The following is a 17,793-nucleotide window of genomic DNA, read 5'->3' as shown; positions in this document are numbered from 1 at the left end:
GAAAAGAGTTATTATAAAAATACCCATCTGAGACCCGGGCTTTTGTTTGATGTGCATTTTTTATGTCTCCTTACTATTTGGGATCAGTAGGACCTAATTTTTGTTTAAATTAAATTTTTGCTTTCTATGTGCTGTTGAACTATGTCAAATCCAATGGCCTCACATGAGGACAATGGGTTTATTTTCTTTCTATTTCCCTTTCTTGGTCCTGCCCTGCATCCTTGCACATCCTGGTCAGGTTCTAATAATAAAAATATGATACATTTTATTTGCGATATACTATTTGAATGAAATAAAGTGCTACAGAGTAAAAACATGGGTATTAGGTTATATCTCTATATCATTTATATTTATATATCATTTTCAATTGTTTTCTTTCCTATTACAAGGAAATAAAAACTTGCTCCACTGGCAGATTACCGTATTCTACTTATTTCTAGTGAAAATGTGCTTTAAACAAATGGAAATCTAAAAACAAGTATTTTAAGTGTAATGAGACTTATTTTGACTAGAAATTGGACATTTGGGCAAGAAATAAAGACAAATGTTCTTGGAAAGAATGTATGTGTTTGCAGTGAAGATAGCCCTGATGTCCTCAAACGAGTACTTCATGTTTACAGACGTTGTAGCTTGCTAATATTACTCAAATATATCAAAAAAAGCATGCCATGTGAAGCTGCAGACGTTATTGTGCATAAATATACTAGTTTCAATCCTAAAATTAGGTTAGGATTTTTACCTTGTCCATATTTCTGTTGGGAGCTGCCATAGAAGACTTTCATTGAGATCCCAGCCATCTTGTTTTTTCCCAAATGAGTGTAATTTCATTATGAGACCACTAGATGGTGCAGGCGGGGGTCCCGGATGAGGACAATGGGTCAATGTTCGTACAAATGAAGTATCATGGCGCAGAACAGCAGAAATGTAATATCCTCATATGAGAACGCAGGGTCTCAGGAGGTTAATGTTATCCAAGAAGGGAGAATAGTTACCTTGAATTTGCAGTCTTGAAAGTGTTTCCACTTCTTTCTTTAAAATCAGCACATCTTTGGTCACAAACTTCAAGTACAATACGTCTGGCATAAGAACATGTTTAATGTCATATGGCCCCTAACATAGCTGATACATATCTTTTTAGCAAATTAAAAAGTGTCTCGTGTTGTGCTTACTTGACTTTCTGCCGTTACAGCCGATGACAACACACCGCATCAGTGTGACATTTAAAGCTGAAGGCACCTGTGCTTGATCTTCTCCGCATCTATTCTCAATTCAGACTTGAGAAATTCACATCATGCCTGCGATTAAACCTGGAGTAGAAAAATAAAAGCTGTATCCTCTGACTCTAATAAAGTAGTGGAAATAGTTCTTTACATATTCCTGATTTCAGAGAGCTGCTGTTGTTTTTCGTCCTGGCTGTCAGCGGAGTCCTGACCTCCATTAATCTACTGCAGACGGCTTCTGTCCTGATGCGATGCGACAGCTCACACAGTGAAACGTTAGTATCTCCAACCCCCGGTGCGTTTCCGCTCTCTGTCCCAGCTCGGATTCCAGATGTCCAGGATGTCCTTGCCTCCCCCAGGTCAGCTCCACAGGCAGATGCTGCTCATGGCCTGGCAGGACGAGCCGGTCTCTGCAGGAGCCAGGTAAATCTTGCCGCTGGGGCAAACACACACCTCGAATACGGCCTGTTCCTGGAAGGCCTGACTGGGAGACGCCGTGTACATGCCAAGTGGCAGTCTTCCGAGCTGAATGCTGTTGGCATCTAGAAGTATCTGGAGAGGAAAACATCACAGAAGTTGCTGAAAGTCATTCAAATACTAAGATGTGCCATTGAGTGTTGCATAAGCAATTAGGACTGATTGGGAAGTTTTTACTTGGAAGTGACGTGGCTCAACGTGCTCAACATATTTGTTTGTCTTTGGTCTGGATGGATCAAAAAACTGCTCCTGAACAAACTAAAAACTTGCTCATGTTGTTTGGCTTTGACAAATTTGTGGTGTTCGTCATGAGTCTGCCCATAAAAGACGAAGACCAGAACTGCTTCTCTCCAGTACCATGACTACAACACGATCAAAAAGGATGTGGTACCAGCAGCAATTTACTGAATATTTATGTGCCATGTCAAGTTAAATCAAAGCTGCAAGCAGTGATGAACGGGCCCTCGCACCCTTGTGCATGTTCAGGCTGCAGTGGAAGCTTGTATGACTTGATGTAGATTCTTCAGACCTGGACATTTAGAGGATGACACCAGCCACGACTCTCTATATCAAACCATTCAAAAGTTATGGCAGAAATGAGGAACTATCAGATATCGACCAATCAAATGAAGGGGCGGGGCTAATTTGCACCAATTATGTTCAAAGACTCAAAACCGAGTCCGATGACACCACCCATGACTCTCTATGTCAAACCATTCAAAAGTTATGGTAGAAAATAGGGAATATCAAATATGGACCAATCAGAATAAGGGGGGGCGCGCTTTTTGGCGTCTATCGTCGCCACGGTAACACTTTTTACTGAGAAAAGTAATGCGCGTCGTCGCAGGATGGAGACGCACATTTTGATGTATAACACACCTGGGTGCACGTTACGGTTCGGGCCGCATTAACGGCCGAAGGAATGGTATAAATTGCGCCAAAATGACACGATTAATTCAAAATGGCCGACTTCCTGTTCGGTTTCAGCCATGGCGCCAAGAGACTTTTCTTTAGGTTGCGACATGATACAGGTGTGTACTGATTTCCGTGCATGTACGTCAAACCGTATTGTGGGGCTTGAGGCACAAAGTTTTCTAGGGGGCGCTGTTGAGCCATTAGGCCACGCCCATTAATGCAAACCATTAAATATCAAATTTTTCACCAAGCCTGGCTGGCGCGCAAAATTTGGTGACTTTTGGGGCATGTTTAGGGGGGCAAAAAGGCCCTCCTTTTGTTGGAAAAAAAGGGCCTTCGCACTGTAAGTGCTCGGGCCCTAATTATGTAAAGACACAAATCTTTGCATAATTACGGGTGTATGAGCCACATTAATTTTTGTATTATTTCATGTAATTCTGCTCCCTGCCACTAGGGGGCTGCATTTGCTGCGGCTCAGCGTATTCCAGGTCAGCTGGGTCGTGTGTGTGGATAGTATGAGGCTAGTTTATGCTTCTGTGTTTTTGAATGTGAGCAATTCGGTTTGTTGTTTTCGTTAAGTATTATGAGTTAAAGTTAAGAAAAATAAACCTGCCAAGCAACTGTGAATCAAATACAACCTTTCCTCTGATATGTTCGGAGCGCACTGGGCGCACGTCTAAGCTAAATCCTCCGTATTAGCAGCCAGTACTAGACCTTGTTTAGGTCTTAGTCTTCTTACTGATGGTTGGCAAAGCTAATGGCGGGCAGGCATCACTTTAGTTACTTAAGCCTGGTTTATATGTTTTGCATCGCAGCTACGCTGTTCTAATCTAATTTATGCTTCTCCGTGAAATCAACTGCGTTGTGACATAGAGCCTCTCCGTCACCGAAGACCCTCCTACGCAGAGCTCTCACACCACGTCACTCAAACGCAGACCGCAACAAACCTCATTGATTCATTTGTACTTCTTCTCTGCTATTATTTTATTTTCAAGTCAGGTAGAACAATAGTTTGCTGTGGTGTTGGTGCGTAAAATATACTTTATTTGCTCCGTTGTTGTGTCTGAGTCACATACAGGGAGGAAACAAAAGGAAACTGGGAACGTGTGCTACGGTGCTGCAGCCTAGAGGTTGGGTGTGTAATTACAGACTGACGCAAACAATAACACAGAAGTATAACGCTCTCTGCAGAAAACCCAGTCTCACATAAAAACGTACCCTGCCTACGTTGGTCCAAAGTGCAAAAACGTAGAGGGGTTATAATAATAGCCCTTGAATTGTATAACTGTTACATTTTTCTGCCTATTCGTTTTGCGTCCAAGTCACGTGACTTTCAAGATTCTGGCCGTGACACCAAAAAACATGGCGGACATTTCTCATTTTTTTGTGAAAAAAATCAATATTTTGAGTTAGTTTCTGAATAAAAATGCGTTTTGATTACATTTCTAGCGAGAAATATATATTTTACTTTCATAATATTCACTCAGTGAATGTATATAATCACTCGCTTGCTTGTTGTTGCGTAATTTTTTCAGATCTCGCCAGAATAAATGCTGATTTATGGTTCCGCGTTACACCAACGCAGAGCCTACGGCGTAGGGTACGCCGTCGATTTAACGCGGAACCATAATTCAGGCTTAATGTGAAGCTGCAATGTTTTCAACCTGATCTCACAAAAATCCGTGAAATGCCCACGACCTCTCACCCATATTTTCCGTGGCACCAGTGACGGAGGGTTTTCCTACCAACAGGCGACGATGGAAACGTCTTCCACGGTTAGATAAATCAGTATGCTGGACCTTTTTTGGAAGATATGGGTCCCCTGTGCTTTGGACCACAGATGAAGAAAACCATCTAGACCAGATGTGGGCAATCCTGGTGTTGGAGGGCCGGCGTCCCGCGTGTTTTAGATGTCTCCCTGCATCAACACACCTGATTCTGATGAATGCATCACCATCAGCTTGTCATGTAGTCTGTTAAAGACTGTGTCATTAACAGACCCTGGAGGACCAGGACGGCCCCGCCCTGATCTGGACCAGAGTCCAAACGCCTGGCTCTGTGTTGATACGTGCTCGGATCAGTGCCTTTGGTAATGCTCATTTACATGTCTGTGATGGCAGCATGAATGCAGAAAAGCCCTTCAGAATTTGGAGCAACACATGTTGGCTTCAAGACAACATCTTTTTCAGGACATCCATGAATTTTTCAACAAGAAAATGCAAAACAACCCTCCCCACGTTACAAAGGCGCAGCTGAGACACGAGAGGCTGCAGGTACGGGGCCGGCCTGCCTGCAGTCCTGATGTGACCCCTGCAGAGAATCCGTGGGGGTTTCTTTTTTCTTTTCAAACAGAAAAATACTACCAGAACCAGCGTGTACTGGGTTTTAAAGAAGAATGGGACAAAATCACAACCGAAGACTGCTTATTATCCTTAAGTGTTGTAAGAAGAAATGGCAATTCTCTAAAATGGGAAAAAAACTTTCTTGTCCCAACTTTTTTTGTGTGAGTGAACATTTTTGCTTAAAATGCAAAAATGGGTGCAGAGTGACAAATTACATTTAGCTGATGAGGAAAAACCTTGAAAAATCTTGACTTCATAGTGTCTGCAAAGAAAATTAAAGTAAAAGTAAATGTGTGCTGTCTGTCGTTTCTTTTGTCAAACAGGATTAGCGGCTGATTTTACATTTGGGTCTGGGGTCTCACCAGACTAAGGGCCAGTCCCAATCCCCCCCTAGCCCTACATTTCAGCACTACCCCTAAATTTTGCGCGTTCCCATGAGGGTAGTGGTGTCCCAATTCCTCTTTGCATGTAGGGGTAGTGAGCATAACAAGGGTAGGGAGTATGAATCTAGCCCTTAAAAGCGAGGGATTTCAGATGCTGACTCACCGACCGAGGGCCTGAGAAAATTTCCCAGAATGCTTTACGTCATCATTTGCACACTGAATCAAACAAAAAAACATGGCGGATATTTCTTATTTTTTAGTGAATTAAATCAATATTTTGAATTTTCTGCATAAAAAGCCATTTTGATTACATTTTTAGCGAGAAATATATATTTTACTTTCATAATATTCACTCAGTGAATGTACATAATCACTTGCTTGCTCGTTGTTGCGTTGTATCTTCAGATCTCGCCAGAATAAAGGCTGATTTATGGTTCCGTGTTACACCAACGCAGAGCCTACGGCGTAGGTTACGCGGCGACGCGCGCCGTACGGTTCTGCGTCGATTTAACGCAGAACCATAAATCGCCGGCGGCTCTTCTCATCCCCGAAAACATCAGATCAAATTTCTTAACTGGCGTTATTTGGATAAACTGAGCCCAGGTTGGGGATATTAACGGTTACTTTTACGCCTGAAAAAATATTAAAACTTAATAAAGTGGCATATTAACAGCGCTACAGCGGAAATTAAAACAGCTTTTAGCTCTCAGCTTCCTGATATGGTGTGACGTATGTGCAAACGTAACTACGCAGTCGCTTACGTACCCGAACGTAAACCACGCAGTGACGTAGCAAATTGTGTCCCAATCCCTTGGGAAGATTACAAAACCCTACCCCTTGTGGCTTCATTTTGAGGGTGAAGTGGTAGTGAGTAGGGTGAACATTGGGATTGGCCCTAAAGACTGAGCCGTTCATAGGGCGGAGCGGGTCAGATTAACGCCAGAGTGCCTTCGGAGGGGAAGGTGTGAATGATAGTCTGCACATTATTGATCCCACTTGCTGTTGTTATGACGATGTCAGGATTTAGCTCTTCTTCTCCTCTCATTCACACACGACACACTCAATTCTTGCCCCATTGTGGTGTTTTATAAGTTATAGTAGGGTTGTAAAAAATAAAAAGAAGGCATATTTTGAAGTTGCACTTACAGGACTGTCTCAGAAAATTAGAATATTGTGATTTTCTGTAATACAATTACAAAAACAAAAACATCACACATTCTGGATTCATTACAAATCAAACTGAAATATTGCAAGCCTTTTATTATTTTAATATTGCTGATCATGGCTTACAGTTTAAGAAAACTCAAATATCCTATCTCAAAAAATTAGAATATTCTGGGAATCTTAATCTTAAAGTGTAAACCATAATCAGCAATATTAAAATAATAAAAGGCTTTCAATATTTCAGTTGATTTGTAATGAATCCAGAATGCATGACAGTTTTGTTTTTTTAATTGCATTACAGAAAATAAAGAACTTTATCACAATATTCAAATTTTCTGAGACAGTCCTGTATGCTCAAGTGTCATGGTATAAAAAAGTAGTCACAAAGCTCAAATATTTTATATTCTGCAGCCTGAAATTCTAAAATTAGAGGATAAAAAATAAACAAAAGAAGAAAAAAAAGCCCCAACAGAGGAGCTTGTGTTTCCTAGTTAAACATGCGGCCTCTCTCACCTCTCCCTCCGTGGACTCCAGCTGCAGGTCCTTCCTGCCGCTGATCCTCAGCGGCCCCTTGGCAGCGTTCACCTCCACGCCCCTGGGAGCCTCCATGGTAAGAGCTCGTGTTGGAGACTCCAGCCTGACAGGGGGAGAATAAAATTAATAACTACGCCGGGACACTCAGGAGATGAGCTCACTGATTTATTTGTATAATTTATTATCTGACGATAAAAGAGTCATCTCAGTTCATGCGTTATACATGTGTGTGTGTGTGTGTGTGTTTACTTTTTCAAGGGGCCAGTTGAATTTAGTTATATCCGTTTTGTCTGGAAGCCAAAACATCTAAAAAACCAGAGTCAAACAGTCTCACATTTGAGAAAAAAAAGGCAGCTTATCTGCACTTCTGACTCTCAGAGCTCGAGTGTATTTTTTTGCTGCCAATGACTTCCCCGTCTGCAGAGAATTAAAGCTGCTGTTGGTGCTGAAGTTGCTCTGCTCATTATTCCAGCCCATCCTGAGGGGGCGGGGTCATCCTGAGGGGCTCGTAATTGTTACAGCTGATTTTGACCTTCAGCAACAATGAGGCTAAAGCAATTTGCATTTTTCCTCCTATGGACTATTTGTTTAGACACAGAAAGATAAGTGCGAGAGCCAATCAATGCGGAATTTGTTTTCATAACTCATAACTGTTTCAAATTGATTTTGTCCCCCCACATCTTCTCCAAATCTGTTTTCAATGAATTTTAAATGGAAGCCTTTAAGGAGCCGCCTTGAAATCGGTTAAATCTCCATACCCTCTGAAAGTGACACACATTACGGATTATGTGCGAGTGGAACGGAGGGGGGAAAAAAGGGAAAAAGACCAGCAAATGAATTTCATCTGCATTTGAAAAGCCCGTCACTGGATACAGTTTGAAGAGGATCTGAGGAAATACGCCTTTTGACCCGGGACCGTTTGTGCTCCAGATCTGTGAGAATGACGATAGATGTCGGCTCAGCTGCTTTTTTCTTTTTTTTTTGTGCCCCCCTCTCTGCTTTCCAACAATGGATATGTCTCCCTGCAACCTCACATGGGTTTTTTTTCCTAAACACTTTCCTTTCATTGGCCAAAACAAAGTCTGAGGGAGTCCCACGTTTCCGTAATTTCTCAGGAAAATGATGATCCATGGGCGTGGGCGGAGGAGTCATTAAAAGACTCATCTACAATACTCCGCACTGAGCTGCGCTGTAAGAAACTGTGTGATGCATGTATGTGTTAGAGTTTCCCTTCATTCAAATCCATTCAATCATCACCCATTGCCCACACACCCGCACCCACACACACATATATATATATGGAGACTTCACCAGAAGATAAAGTGCTCAATTTCCAAGAGTGCTTGTTGCAGACACAGTCCAGAACAAAGCATTAAATGATTAGATTAAAAAAACGTCACTTAGGTTTCACAGTCCGCTCAGACTTCTTTCATTATCACCTCAGTTTAGAATCTCTGTGACGTCAAATTCCACTTTAATGTCGGCCAATCAAGCCAGTCACCGTTCAGAAGATGGGATTGAAAATACGCTGACGGATCAGGACTCACGTCACACATATCAATATCCAGCACTTTAATGCTGCGTTCCATTTACCTCGGAAGTCGGAACTGGGAACTGGGAATGACGTCACAGCCGAGTTATCAGCGTTCCAGTTACAAAGTAGGAAAACAAGATTGTAGTTCGCATATACCACATGAAAAATGTTATTTACACTATAGCAGTATATATATGCCGAACAATACTTGTATACGACTGATTTAGTGCGACCAAAACTAGAATGAAGTGCTACGAATTTTTACAGAGCTCTCTTCTACTGTTTACAACCGGGGCAGCCATCTTGGAATGTGAACTCGGGGGTGATGAAGACTCTCCCACTTTCCCAGTGGGAAATCCCACTTCGAAGGGCGTTCCAGTTGAAAAATCCAACTGGGAACTGGGAAATCCCCACTTCCGAGGACAAATGGAACGCGGCATAACCCTGTGAGAAAGTGAGCAACCCCTCCCCTTCTCACCGTCACCGGACTTTTGTAATGTGTGTGGCAGGGTGGAGGATTGGGCGTGGTCTGCGGGGGAGCAGCACACAGGTGGGCCTGGTTCTGCTGATTGGGCACACCTGTGCCCAATCAACCTCTCCACCCTGCCTGGCTTCAAAAACAGCGGCTGCATACCGGAAAAGGGGGCTGCTGAGTGGAGGTAGCTTGATGTGAGGCTATGCTCAATGTAGGGCTGTGCGATTAATCGATTTTAAATCTAAATCGGATTTATTAATCAAAATCGATGTTAAAAAAGGAAAATCGGAAAATTGATTTTCCTTTTTTGCAGCTGGCTGCATTACAGACAGAGCTCGTCTAGTCATCTTTGTTTGGTCAAGAAAATTGTAAATGTTGTCACTTTACTAAACTCAAGGAGGATTTACAGTATCTTTCAATTGCACTTCATTCCCAATAGGGAAATTTGTGCTATTTTTCTTTAAAAATAAAGATAAAATATTTGAAACAATTTATTCCATTGTGTTTTGTAGTTTTACCAAAAAAATTGAAATCGAAATCGAAAATCGGGTTTTCAGAGAAAAAAATCTGGATTTTATTTTTGTCCAAAATCGCCCAGCCTTAGCTCAATGTGCCATATTTTTAACTCCATTTGGATGTCTTTGTGCTTTTTTATTGTAAATAAAAAGCCTTTTTTTTTGGCATTCCACGCTCGGTCCAGTTTGCCTTATCCCCTTTTTACGAGGGGAGGCCGCTACGGTCCCTCACAAACCCCAATATGCTTGATATGGTACTCAAAGTTCACTTGAACTAAACACTAAATCGTGACCTAAATAGAGAAAATGTTTCTGGACTGAATGCTGTTTACTTTGATTGTTCTGCCTCTGAAACAGGGAGTCAGTTCTGACCAGAAGGTCGTCTGACTGACCGCCATCCTCGCCCAGAACACTGAACGCACCAGCGGCAGGATTTGCCTCTTCCCCGTGGTCGTCATGGTCACGGATGATTGCACAGGCGTACTTCACGAGCTAGGGTAGTCGTCTTTCAAGGATGCCGGTTCATTCCCCCCGACTTCCTCAAGTGGCATTGGGTGAGAATCTGAACCCTGCTTCCTCCCCCAGTGTGTTCTTCACTTGTGCTAAATACAAACACAGTTTTCGGTCCACTTTAAGCTTATTTTATGGTTCTGTGTCAAATCTATCCTGTAGTCAAAGGGTTTTTCTGCTACTGAAAGCGAGGAGTGTAATCCAAAGAGCAGACACAAAGCCTCAGAGATCCTCCCTGCACAACACCAGCTTGAGGGAGGTTGGGACAAAGTGGGGATCAATTGAGATTTCTCCATCAATTTCAGGTGATTCGGCCTTCATTTGAGCAGATATTACATCAAACTCACGTCTTGGTTTGAAAGACACACACTATTGATCAATGTGGACGTTTTTCTACAAAAGAGACTAAATGAGGTCCAAAGATGTAGCTTCATAACATATAATCGTTCACATGAAAAGTCTGAGTTAAGCACCTTAAGTCCCTGCTCATTGCAACGGGAGAAGCTTTAGTACATTCATATAAAAAACATAACATTGCTGTCACTGTTCTAACCATGTGAGTCTACACAGAGGTGTAAAGTAACAAAGTACAAATACTTTGTTACCTTACTTAAGTAGAAATTTTGGTTATCTATACTTCACTGGAGTAATTATTTTTCAGACGACTTTTTACTTTTACTCCTTACATTTTCACGCAATTATCTGTACTTTTTACTCCTTACATTTTAAAAACAGCCTCGTTACTCTATTTCATTTCGGCCTTTAAAAAAAAAAAAACTATCCAGTTAAATTGCTCCATCCGGATAGAGTGAATTTGGTTGTGGTTGTTTCAGATGTTCTTGTCCAGTTTTGTTCTTACATCCGTTCCCTCAGATTCCTGCAACTAAACTTGGATGTACATTCCAATAAAGGTTAGGATAAATGATAACATGCCTCTGAAGTTTGACTTTTTGCACCATTACAATACTTATAGGCAGGGCCGCCGCAAGGGGTGTGCGAACCGTGCGACTGCACAGGGCCTCGCGCCCCAGGGGGCCTCGCGCTATGGGCCGTTTTTTTTTTTTTTTTTTTTCAAAAAAATTTTTTTTTTCAATTTTTTTTTTTCCGTTTTTTCCCTTATAAATATCAACAATCACGTTCCATTACAGACCTAAATGTGTACTAGTCTGTGCATATCAGTAAATATATGTGCAATGATGCGCGTGTCTGTTGTTCAACACAACTGCGTCAGACCAAGCGCAGACACAAGGTGCTCTGATCCAGACGGTGGAGTTGGAACAAACTGTCACACAATGTCGAGAGAACGAGACAGATTCAGGAAATTTCCATCAGGGGATGAAAAAAGAAAAAAAATAAAGAAAATGGAAGAGTTTAATGCCTCTCTGAAAGGCTCGTTTGATAAATTTGTTACAAAAATCACAGATCCGACCGGGTCTCAAGCAGCCGTGGGGCCTCACGTGGAGGCAAGCCCAGATGACGATGAGGCAGGGGAAGGTATCCAGTATTTTGCTAATTGGAGAGTTAAAATTGCGCATATAGACACCCGATCCGACCCGAAAAACCCAAAAATTTTGCGCGCGTGAGCGCAAAATTAGCACGAGGGCCCCCCCAGCCATTTCGCACAGGGCCTCGCAAATCTCCCAGGCGGCTCTGCTTATAGGCAACTAGTCATCATATCTCCTGCTCTCTGAAACATGTTAATGCTCAATAGTACACATATATGGTTCTTTAATATATTTGCATTATACTAAGATACATTCATTTTCAATGGCTTTTGTCCTTAATGGCTTTTTTCTCCCTTACATTACTTTTACTTTTATACTTTAAGTAGTTTTGAAACCAGTACTTTTATACTTTTACTTGAGTAAAAAACTTGAGTTGATACTTCAACTTCTACAGGAGTATTTTTAAACTCTAGTATCTATACTTCTACCTGAGTAATGAATGTGAATACTTTTGACACCTCTGAGTCTACAGTACGTGGGCGTGTGATGGACGGGTGATCTGTCCAGGGTGAACCTGCCTCTCGCCTGAAATGAGCTGCGATAGGATCCAGCTGAGCCCTGTGACCCCGAGCAGGATAAAACAGGAATAAAAAATAGATGGATAGATGTTCCAACACTCGTGTTAGTGCTTAGTATGAGTGCTGCAAGATTTGACCCTGTGCTCCTTACACATAGTCATACACAGCAGGTATGCAGAGTTTCTATTTATATATTCACTTCTGAGTAACTCTGTCAGGGAGGAATGGATTATTGCAAGATGGTGTGACCAAGATATGCTATGAGCTTTTTCTTTTCATGTTTTCTTAAGTTTCCACCAGTGAACGAGAGACAAATCCATCCCTCCATCCATCCATCACTGGGGACTTGAGCCTTTCCCAGCATGCAAAAGATGCTCTACACCCCAACAGGTCGCACATTCTGAATGTTAATTTTTCTCTTTACATTTATATATATATATATATATATATATATATATATATATATATATATATATATATATATATATATATATATATATATATTTTATATCTTTTTATTTCACAATAATTTTCACAATTCACATCTTCACATTCACAATCTCCATTCTACCCACATTCCCACCCTCTCCATTGCCCCAGAGAAAAAATAAATAAATAAATAAAAAATAAAAATCATGCATTAAGGAAGAACAAAATTAAATAAATATATATAAAAAAATAGGTACATAAAAAAATAAATAATAATAATAATAATGGCAGCAACAACAATATCAGACTTTATATGTATCCATACATACATACAAACATATAAGGCACAAGTTCGAAAATAAAGATACTCATTGGTCCCCTTTGGAAAAATTTTCCAGTTTTGAAAATAATGGAAACCAAAATTCTTGAAAGATATGACCACGGTTGTATTTTTCCAAAGTTAATTTTTCCAATGGTAAAAAAACTGAAATTTGATCCAAAAAAAACTTGAAAGTTGGAGGGGAATCATCTTTCCAAAGTAAAAGTATGCATTTCTTAGCGAAGTATGTGATCATAATTAATATCCTGCTTTTTTTCCGGTCTAACTGAAGACCCAGTGTATCATTTAAGAAATACAAATTGGAACATATGCACAAATGTTCCATCGGTTCTATATTTTGTATATTTCTTGATGTTTAATAGTTGTATAAATTATGTGCATTGACAAAATACTACTATATTAAGCTAATAATGCAAAAAGACAACCAGGTCTGTGCAAAAAGCCAGACCTGCATGGAGAGTTGCTCTACGTGGTGACTTATTCACATTTGTGAACCAGGTCGTAACGCTGGCTGTTAATCAACAAGCAACTGAACATCCGTGTCTATAGGGAGAAACGTTGTTTTGAGCTATTAAAACAAAGCATTAAAAAACTTTGACATGTCATACAAATCACGCTGAGCATTAGAAATAAAGACCTGCCGCTCATAATAGCCCGATAGCCTAAACGGCTGAGGTAAATTATACAGAAACACATCTTTTCAGCCACTGCTCAGTAAACATTAAAGATTGGTTTGTTTAGGTAAGCAGCCGGTGGCCTTGTTTTTCCATTGGGAGCTTTTCAAAAAGAAGATGACATAGCTATTCTGTCTTCAAATGTTACCATGCCAAATAACTTTCAGATCATTAGGCTGACTTATGAGGCCATCAGCTACCTGAAAGAAAGCTTCCTTCTCCTCCAGACCGCAGAGCTGGTTATATCCAGAATATTCCAGGGCGTCTGGCTCCATCCACAAAATTCAGGTATGTAAAGCTCTCGTAAGAGATGACTTACAGGGTATTTGAACTCAGAAAGGCTGTTTATGACAGACTCTCCCATTATCGGAGAAACCTGACCAACCTGCTTTCAGGCTGACCTTTACTTCAGCAGAAAGGTCAGGTATCGCAGCGCTGTTGGGGGAAAAGCTGTACCGGCAAAATGTGCTGATGACCACAGCTGATGCCAAAGTGTATATGCGTTTATTTCATAAATATCACCTAGAATAGGGGTTGGCAAGCACCGCAATTATTGCAGGGAAAATATGGGGCGTTTTTATAATCAAACAATGAGCGCACGTTATGTTTATAACATGTCCCAGCGATCCATGTCTGTATTGATATATTAACAAGCATTTGCATATTAACATGCTCTCATACTCCCCCAATACAGACACACACTCTCCAACCCTCTTTCTAAAATCTAGCTATGGAGATTAAAACTGTTTTTTGAACAAGGTTGAACATTTTACCTAGGGGTGTCAAATTAGCAAGTTAGTTGCAATTAATTAATTACAGGCATATTTAGCGCATTATGTTTTTTAATCTCTAACTTTACTTTTTCTGTTTGCGAGTTGCCTTTATTATGAAACCTGTGTTTGTGCGTTGGGCTTGTTCTGCTTGAGTTGTGGGTGGAAAACAACGGTCCGCCCCACCTTGAGGTGGACAAGTATGGGGGGGGAGTGGAGAAGAGAGGTGAAAACGGAGGAGCATGTGAAAGTTGTGGGTTCAGTAAAGGGGGATTTACATTTCTAAACGCACCGACGGCACCTTTGATAAAGGTAGAGAGTGATATATGTATTTGTGGAAAGGACTTTGTTCACCACCGAAGCAGCTCAACTTTAGCCACATAAATGGAAAGCATACAGTCGCGTTCCCAGCCACAACTAACGTTAGCAGCAACTATGACTGCGTTTCCATGCAGTCAATAACCCTTTTAAAACCCGAATATTGGCAATAACCCGAATTTGCACGGCCATGTAAACACCAATAACCCCTTTGAATAACCCGAATTTGCTCATATTCCGGTTTTTAAAAACCTGAATATGACCCCTGGGTTACTCTTTTTAAAACCCGAATATTGGGTCATGTAAACGCCTAACGGAATATCCCCATCAAACGGAACAGGAATTTGTTTTCTGCTCATGCTCTGTTCACAAGGAATCTTGGTCTTTTGAGTCCAGGAAGTTCTTATAAACACAGAGAAACACAAGACCACGCCACACTTTTGGAGTGAGGAGGAGACTAATCATTTTATAAATGTAATGAAGGATATGAACATTTTGCCATTTGTAGACGGTAGAAAGTACCGGGAAGCGAGATTTACAAGAAGGTGAGCGAAAAGTTGCGCGAAGCAGCATTTGTTTTGAATTTCGATACAGGAAGAAGAAGCGGAAATGACGGTAATTCACGTTCTCCGTGCGTCGCTGGTTTGATCCAGATATCTGGATGATTAATCACCATGTAAACGGAATATTCTGAATGTTTCAGCATCCGGAATATTAGCTATAACCAGAGACGTTCTATAAACCGAGACAGCCCACTAAGGTTCGAGTTCCTGTATCTGTGTCACGTGACTGCCACGCCCCTTTAGGAGACAGGAAGTAGGTCCTGAGTCTATTGAGTCCTATGGGAAAAGTGAACGTAAGCACAGATTATTACCAATTCCTTCGCCCCATAGTAACCTAAGTAAATATGGGACCCATTTTCCAAAAGCCACAAACCTTCTGAACATTCTGACACCAAAATGGAAATTTTCAGACCGACAGATTAGGAGAAAATGAACTTTGTTTGAGACCTGTCTCTGTCTGAGCAACACACTCTCGCCAGATTTGGCTCTCATCGTTTTCCCATTGGATAAAATGAAGTTTAAAACTAAAATAAAACTTGCTTCTTTGCTTAATAATACTGTTATTTTTATTATTTAAGTATTTTTGGAAGAAAGTTATACTGTATCTAGTGTTGTATGTTCCAAAACGATGTGGGGAGAGGGGCGACCACGCCCACTTAGGAGACCGGAAGTGTATACCATTTCATACCATTGGCAGTAACGGTAATGCGCTATCTTCTGTATAGAGGATCTTTGCTATAACCCCAATTTTGACTGCATGTAAACATAGTCAATGTTGCCACAGCAACGATGTTGCCACAGCAACGCTCTTCCCCAAACCAGACTGGAGGAGAGCACCGCACATGCGCACGTCTGCGACCGAGAGGCTGGCGAATGTTTTTGCCAAGTGGATGTAAACGGCTAGCACTGCATCGGTTCTGTTAGATAAAAAAAAAAAAAACTTTATAAAGCCACTTTCTTTGTTATATATCAATCTTTTGATCTGCCACAATAATGTAATGAATTTAAAGGAAACCACCTCAAGTTGAGGGCTTTTATCTGCAATTTTTAGGTGCGATTAAAAAGGAGATTAATTAGATTCATTAATTACAGATCTTAATTAATGAATCGCAAAAAAATGTAATCGCTTGACAGCACTAATTTTACCATGAGATTTACTTTCCTTTGGAGGCTCCGTGCCTCTCCACTGCTGCAGTGGTGGCAGTTTTACAGGCCAGATGTTACCCCCCCCCTTAGTCCAAACCATCTTTTGTGAGAACATTTGGGCCTTGATCTAATGAGACAGGCAACTAAAAGTAATGCACTAACTTTGGCATGTAAATGTGCTGGTAAATACGCACATATCACATATTTACTGACCACGCTCAGGAAAAGGGCTTGACCCGCGTTCGCTTCACTTTCCGCCATCTCAAAACAAAGCAATAAATTCACTCCGGCTTTGAATAATTTTCAGATATAATCTGAAACGGACTATTTAAAGCATTTGGCTTGTCAGCCATTGTTCATCACTGCTCGCACAACAAGAGTTAATGATGCACACTCTTCGTGAATTACCTCATATTGAGCAAGTCCCAGCGCTTGAAGGTTGAATCCAAAATGACAAGAGACAACCAATGCAGAGCTAAGACATAATTAGCTTCTGTTTTTGCAGCGTAATAACATGAAATCCTCTTCAACTTAATTAACCTTCGGGGAGAAATCATATTTTTCAAGCAGTTTGAAAAATAGGACTCACAGAGAACTAAACAATCTTAAGACACACAAGCCTCATAAAACACAAAATACTATTTGTGATAATAGTAGGAAAAAGAAAAATGTCTCTCCTGGGCCAGTCATCACTGATCTGCCTCACTCCTAACTCCATCAATTTTATATCTAAGACACATCATTTGCTGTTTCTTCATGTGCATTTAATGACATTATTACATGAGCGAATGTAATATCTCTTATTGTTTCACACTTTCCAGGGGAGAAATAGCCCCACACAAATCAAATAGATCACATAAAATGACTTCAACCAATTCAAAGAGTTCTTGCACAGAAAATCTGACACACATCAGACGGTTTAGTATCGATTACATTTCTGCTGATTACATCTATTGACAAATGAGCATGAGTATGACAGGAACAAGTGCTGCTAACAAAGCTTGAACAAGCGATCAGTCCATTTACAGTAGGGCTGGGTATCGATTCAAATGTCAAGAATCGATTCGATTCCGATTCTTAAGATTCAGAATCGATTATCACGATTTGATTCGATATTGATTTGGTTTAGTGTTATTTAAAATGTTTTTTGAGCCGTTGCCTGAATTATATGACTGTAAAATAACTAGTCAAATAATAATTTCACAATAATTATTGCGAAATAACTAAGAAATAAATAACTCAAACAGGCCTTTCAATATCCATTTAAAGTGCAAAGAAAAGAAAGAAATTGCAACAGTTCATGCAGTAAAAAAAAATCATTTTAGCTTATCTAATTTATTCTGTCACCACACACACATATTGCCATGAAGCACCTGGCATTTTTCAGAAGTGTCATGACAAACTGTGTGTCCGACTACTGGGATTAAAGTTTACCGGGCGAAAATGTAATGATGAAAAAAA

At 40.6% G+C, this 17,793-nt stretch overlaps 1 protein-coding gene across 1 annotated transcript in view; it reads right to left on the bottom strand.

Annotated features, from left to right (window-relative positions):
- Positions 1–1,083: 1,083 nt before the first annotated feature.
- The window catches only part of LOC133420696 (zeta-sarcoglycan-like), a 109,203-nt gene continuing 92,493 nt past the window's right edge, over positions 1,084–17,793 (bottom strand). The window contains exons 7-8 of the mRNA XM_061710458.1: positions 7,015–7,138; positions 1,084–1,772 (exon numbers count right to left, since the gene is read on the bottom strand). Of these exons, the coding sequence (XP_061566442.1) occupies positions 1,581–1,772; positions 7,015–7,138 (316 nt within the window). The 3' untranslated portion in view covers positions 1,084–1,580. The remainder of the gene's footprint in view (positions 1,773–7,014; positions 7,139–17,793) is intronic.

Source organism: Cololabis saira, chromosome 20, assembly GCF_033807715.1.
Source record: "Cololabis saira isolate AMF1-May2022 chromosome 20, fColSai1.1, whole genome shotgun sequence".
Lineage (NCBI taxonomy): Eukaryota > Metazoa > Chordata > Actinopteri > Beloniformes > Belonidae > Cololabis > Cololabis saira.
The sequence above is the reverse complement of the archived record's forward strand: the minus strand, read 5'-3'. Positions and strand labels throughout refer to the sequence as shown.